General features: G+C 39.3%; 1 protein-coding gene across 4 annotated transcripts in view; it reads left to right on the top strand.

Moving 5' to 3' along the window:
* Positions 1–411: 411 nt before the first annotated feature.
* Positions 412–6,000, top strand: part of ptprt (protein tyrosine phosphatase receptor type T) — a 281,354-nt gene continuing 275,765 nt past the window's right edge. For all 4 annotated transcript variants that reach the window (XM_062997565.1, XM_062997564.1, XM_062997566.1 and 1 more), the window contains exon 1: positions 412–480. In XM_062997565.1, coding sequence (XP_062853635.1) covers positions 459–480 — 22 coding nt within the window. In that variant the 5' untranslated portion in view covers positions 412–458. The remainder of the gene's footprint in view (positions 481–6,000) is intronic.

Below are 6,000 nucleotides of genomic sequence, written 5' to 3'. Positions count from 1 at the left end.
ATGCATATATCCACTTTAAATTTACAAAGCCATTTGAATTCACACTTAGAAAAATGAGCAAAATATGCATTTCTAAGCATGAAAAAAGAAATGTAAAAATTTTAATTAAATAAATTGTGGATTCATAAACCACAAATAAAAAACTATTTTCACACAGCTGTTGGAAATTGCAGCTATATTATGTCTGCAAAAAAATAATCTAAAAGTACATCAGAAAATACATTATTAGTTTTAGGTAGAATTTGAAGTTCAACAAAAGTTTATGAAAACTTAGATCTACTTGTGTAAGCATCAGTGATTTCACTCTCATACATATGCAGTCTTTTCTACTCACTTTGTTTGTGTGTGTAACAGGCAGCTGTTCGTTTGAAGATCACTACAGTAGTTGTGGCTACAGTGTAGCTCTAGGAACCAATGACTTCTCCTGGGAGCAAGTCAACACCTGGGAGAGGCCTACCATGGATGCCACTGTTCCCACAGGTATGTTATATTTTGTGATCTCTCTCTTTCTCTCTTACTCTGAGCTGGAGGGATGTGTGAAGCTATCTAGCCAAATGTTTCACAGCTGTTTTTTGAAAACTTATTATACTCATTATTCTCTTTAAAACAATTAACACTCCAAAATGTAGAAGAAAAAGATAAAACAAAATAGAAGACAGATAGTAATCTACAAACACCGAATTCCATGGCCGCAGAGGCTTCCATGAAGATGCTGTCTCTATGCAGTGGAGTCAGTTGTGTACCAGAAAGTGGTGTGCTTGTCCAGGATGTTCTAATTGCCATTGGCGAGAAGGTGGGATGCAGTTCAATTGTTTTAGCATCCAGAATAAATTGAGTAATTATAGTTTTTCTTAAACAGGAAAATCTGGTAAAAAAAAAAATGAGACTTGAATGCTGAGACATGGGCCACAAACAGTTCACTTGTGATAAGAGTCAGATCCAAGAGGATAACGGAGATGGACGCATGCACCCAGTACATTCTTTTTAATGTGGAAAAACAATACAATGAAAACAAATACATGTATTTTATATGGCAGACAGTCAACTCTCATCTGATAACAAAGAAACTGCTGAAAGAGCTGAACAATTCTAGTCAGATCATACACTGCAATAAACTATGAAAAGGACTGTACAAAACAAATACTGTTAAAAATACCAAAGCTCCCCGAAAAAGACAGAAAGTGTTTAGATACTCCAATATCCCTGAAAGAATTAGAGACTGCTGTTTCCCAAATAAAATCTGGAAAAGCTCCCGAGATTAACAGACTTCCAGTAGAGTTTTATAAAACCTTTTGGAACATGTAAGGAGAAGACTTATACCCTATGTTGAATGAATGGGAAATGACGGGACTTCTACCCCTTAGCTACAGAAGGGCTGTAATTACACTATTACCAAAATGGAGATCTCTGTGATCTAAAAATTGGACACTAGTTGCCCTTCTTGGTATAGATTTTTTAAAAGCACTAGCAAATAGACTAAAGGGATTATTAGGACATATATTAAATGTGGACCAAACATATTGCATCCCAAATAGATCCATTATATATAACTTAATCTTAATAAGGGACATCCTGGACATCACAAAGCTAGAAAAAATGTGCTGTGAACTTATATCGCTTGATCAAGAAAAGGCATTTGATTGAGTAGACCATAACCACCTTTCCAAAGATGTTTTGGTTTTGGAGACAATTCATAAAATATGTAAAATTTCTTTACACTGAAGGAACATGTCTTATAAAAATGGGAGGAGGCCTAAGCAGACCCATCCCACTAAAAAGGGGTGTAAGACAAGGTTGTCTCCAATCTGTACAACTATATAGACTCACAACAGAACTGCTGCAAAAAGAATTAAAAGGGGTAACAATACAAGGATCACCAGTCTCAAAAACAATTGTTTCAGCATACAAGACAATGTCACTGTATTTGTCAGCGATAAAAAAGATCTCAGAAAACTCCAAAGCAGTTTGCACATATACAGTCAGGCCAGACAGTCTGCACACGCCTTTCACTTTTTCCATGTTTTATTACATTACAGACAATATAGCCCACAATGACAAAGTGAAAGCAGGTTTTTAGACATTTGTGCTAATTTATAAAAAATCTTAATGTAAAATATATGTACACAGGTGTGCACACCCTTTGATATGACACCCAAAAGTGAGCTGAGGTGCATTTTGTTTTCACTGATACTGCTTGAGATGTTTCTACAATTTAATTGGAGTCCACCTGTGGTAAATTCAGTTGATCGGACATGATTAGGGATTGCCAACACCTTTCTATATAAGGGCCCACAGTTGACAGTGCATATCAGAGCAAACTCCAAGCCATGGGGTCAAAGGAATTATCTCAAGGCATAGATCTGGAGAAGGGTACAGAAAAATTGCTGCAGCTTTACAGGTTCCAAAGAGAACAGTGGTCACCATAATTCATAAATGGAAGAAGTTTTGAACCACCAAAAATCCTCCTAGAGCGATCGGGGAAGACGGGACTTGGCCAGGGAGGTGAGCAGGAACCCGAGGGTCACTCTGACCGAGCTCCAGCATAGCCTTGTGGAGATGGGAGAACCTATCAGAAGATCAACCATCCAGGCAGCACTTCACAAATCAAGCCTTTATGATTGAGTGGCCAGATGGCACATGACAGCCCGCTTGGAGTTTGCCAAAAGGCACCTAGAGGACTCTTAAACCATGAGAAACAAGATTCTCTGGTCTGATGAAACCAAAATTGAACCTTTTGGCCTAAATACCAAGCATCATGTCTGGAGGAAACCAGGCACCGCTCATCACCTGGCTAATGCCATCCCTACAGTGAAGCATGGCGGTGGCAGCATCATGATGTGGGGATATTTTACAGCAGCAGGACCGGGGCGACTAGTCCTGATAGAGGGAAAGATAAATGTAGCTAAGTACACTGAGATCCTTGAAGAAAACCTGCTCCAGAGTGCTCTGGACCTTGCCTGGGATGTGAAGGTTTACCGTCCAACATTACAACGACCCGAAGCACACAGCCAAGAGAACAAAGGAGTGGCTTCGGAGAAAGTCTGTGAATGTCCTTGAGTGGCCCAGCCAGAGCCCAGACCTGAATCCAATCGAACATCTGTGGAAGGAGCTGAAAATGGCTGTGTGTGAAAAAACCGATGCTCCCCATCCAACCTGACAGAGCTCGCAAGGATATGCCAAGAGGAATGGGCAAAAATGTCCAGAAACAAGTGTGCCAAGCTCGTAGCTTCTTTCCCAAGATGATTTGAAGCTGTAATTGCTGCCAAAGGTGCATCAACCAAGTTTTAGGCTAAAGATGTGTACAGATATGTAACCTCTAAATAAACCATTTTTGTCAGTAAAATAAAATTGCATATTTTCTAAACCCTCTTTTCACTTCGTAATTATTGGTGATTGTGTGTAGATGTTTAAGGCAAAAAACAAACTCAATCTATTATAAAAATGAGTCTGTAATGTAATAAAACGTGGAGAAGGTGAAAGGGGTGTGCAGACTTTCCAGCTTAACTGTATAGCAACACCTCATCTGCAGAAGTGAACAAGAAAAAAAAGTGAGGCTCTATTGTGTGGACCCTGGAGAGAAAAATAACCCCCAAAATTACCAGGTGACAATGGGAAAAGGCAGGCCTGAGTGCACTTAAGAATAGAAGAGGTGGAAAAGAAAAAACTGGGAAGGAGTCCTAGACTTAATAACTATAGAACTCGGGAAGTGGAAATAGCTCCTTACAACGATGTCATATCATGGAAGATTGCCACCGCCTTCCAGCAGGCCTAATGCATCTAGAGGAGATAGATTTTTTATAGATTTTTTTATGGACAGGCTATTATTGGCTAAAACCAGCAGTCCTCTACCTGCCTAAATATGAGGGAGTGCTAGGGCTGGTAGATCTAGAAAGCAGAATTGCAACCTTCAGACTTTGTAGAAATTGTCTGTGAGAACAGCGGGGACAGTGTAGAAATTGTTATACAATCCGCAGGTCTGCTGGAATCAAACAGCCTGTGCCATATTAGGAAGAGCAGGAGGCCTGGAAATGGATAAACAGTGGTGTCTTGTAAATACTGGAAAACTTGAACTGACAAATCTCACTAAAAGTACTAAAAGCATGGAGACTAAGATGAGTAACACGTAAAGATGGCAATGAACCAAACCAAACTGTGAACAGAAGAAGAATCGTCTACAAGCCAGTCATCCCCATCCAGAGAAGTTACTCAAATGAAATGATTAAATGTTTTTTTTTAAAGACTGGAATATCAAAAATAAGTCACCTTCTAAACTCAGATACTAGGTCTTGAAAGACAGCACAACAAATCTCTCAGCAAAGGAAAATTCTGTCAATTAGGCCAAGTGAGTGAAATCAAAAAGTATTGCCCCAAACAGCACAAAGCAAACAGAACACCAACAACATTACAACGTAAAATGCTTTCCTCCTGAAATGCTTTCCTCCTATTAAAAAAACAGAAACAGAGATTGGCAGGAAGATGAAGGTACTTCACTCTACCCACCCAGTGTTGCCAACTTAGCGACTTTGTCGCTATATTTAGCGAGTATTCAGACCCCTCTAGCGACTTTTTTTCAAAAAAGCGACTAGCGACAAATCTAGCGACTTTTTCTGGTGTTATTAGAGACTTTTGGAGACTCGAGCGTGAAAACAGATTGTTCTGCAGTTACTGTCCTCAACAAGCAGCGGGTCGAGCTGCCGTGAGCCCCTCCGCTGTCCCAAAGCACTCACGGGCGGTCAGTATCACAGTCCGTGTTGCCAGATTGGGCGGTTTTTCACCAAAATGGGCGGATTTTGTTGGAAATTGGCAGGGAAAAACACACTTTGACAGGTGGCAAATTTTGGGCTGGTTTGTAATCATTTTGGCGGCTTAAAATGTAAATAAAAAAAACTATTGCTTTCTAAAGCAGGTGGAATATAAATAGGTCTACCTTCTCCCACCACATCCAACCCGTTGTCAAAAGTTTGATTGACAGGTTATTCTTTCCAGTCCAAAACACTGTTGCCACGCCCGTCAATACAGTGATTCATATGTTAGACAAGTGATTTGAGTTGAATATGAAGGTAAGCAAGTCTCGTACATATAACCTCTCATATATACGAGAGGTTGAACTTTCATTGCTTGCAAGTTTATTTTTTATTTACTCGCAAAGGGTTGTGTGTCCTATCATAAATAATGCATTTTACAAACTTGGTAGGATACTTCAAAGGCATGCAAGCAAAAATAATTTGTCCTTTATAATGTATAATTACTGATCTGTATATTTTAAGATATTAATTTGTAGGTCATGATGGTTTAACTGGTTTATTATTTGTGAAATGCTAAACATCATCTGCTTATCCTGTGTTTTGGGCGTTTTTTCATGCATTTCATGCATTCATGCAGGGTTGCCAGATTGCGACAATCTGGCAACCCTGCCCAGAGTAGCTCAGTGTTGTATTTAAAAAAACAAAAACAAACCACGAATCAACAGAAGAATGTTCATTTGTAGTTCTAAACATATTTAGGGTGTTTTTTACCCACTTTTGTCTCTCCCACGATGTTATTCCTCTCTTCTACAGCGTCAATTACATGCAAATGTACCTTATGTAAATTAGGCGATGACGTCATTTAGCGACTTCTAGCGACTTTTAGGACAGCCAATAGCTACTTTCCTTACTGAGGATTTAGAAACACTGTACCCACCAACCATGGGTACTTTTGAAACAATCATAGGAAAAGCACTCTACACTGTTTGCACAATTATCAACCACCTGAAAGACCTAACAGAAGCAAGAAAACATGAATGGATGAGACTCCTAAGTGACCAAAGTGTAGCAACTGCCCAGGGGAGAATATTATATAAACCTCCTGTACCCAAAAAACAGGAGATCTTTAATGGAGGATAATACATGAAATAATCCTAACTAAAACATCTTGCACACTTTGTCCCAGACATAATTGTACAATGTTCTTACTGCCCAGAAACAGAGTCAACAGAGCACCTTTTGCAAAATGTGATAG

This window comes from Trichomycterus rosablanca, chromosome 6 (genome assembly GCF_030014385.1).
Source record: "Trichomycterus rosablanca isolate fTriRos1 chromosome 6, fTriRos1.hap1, whole genome shotgun sequence".
NCBI classification, from domain to species: domain Eukaryota; kingdom Metazoa; phylum Chordata; class Actinopteri; order Siluriformes; family Trichomycteridae; genus Trichomycterus; species Trichomycterus rosablanca.
This window is presented reverse-complemented; position numbering and strand designations above follow the sequence as displayed.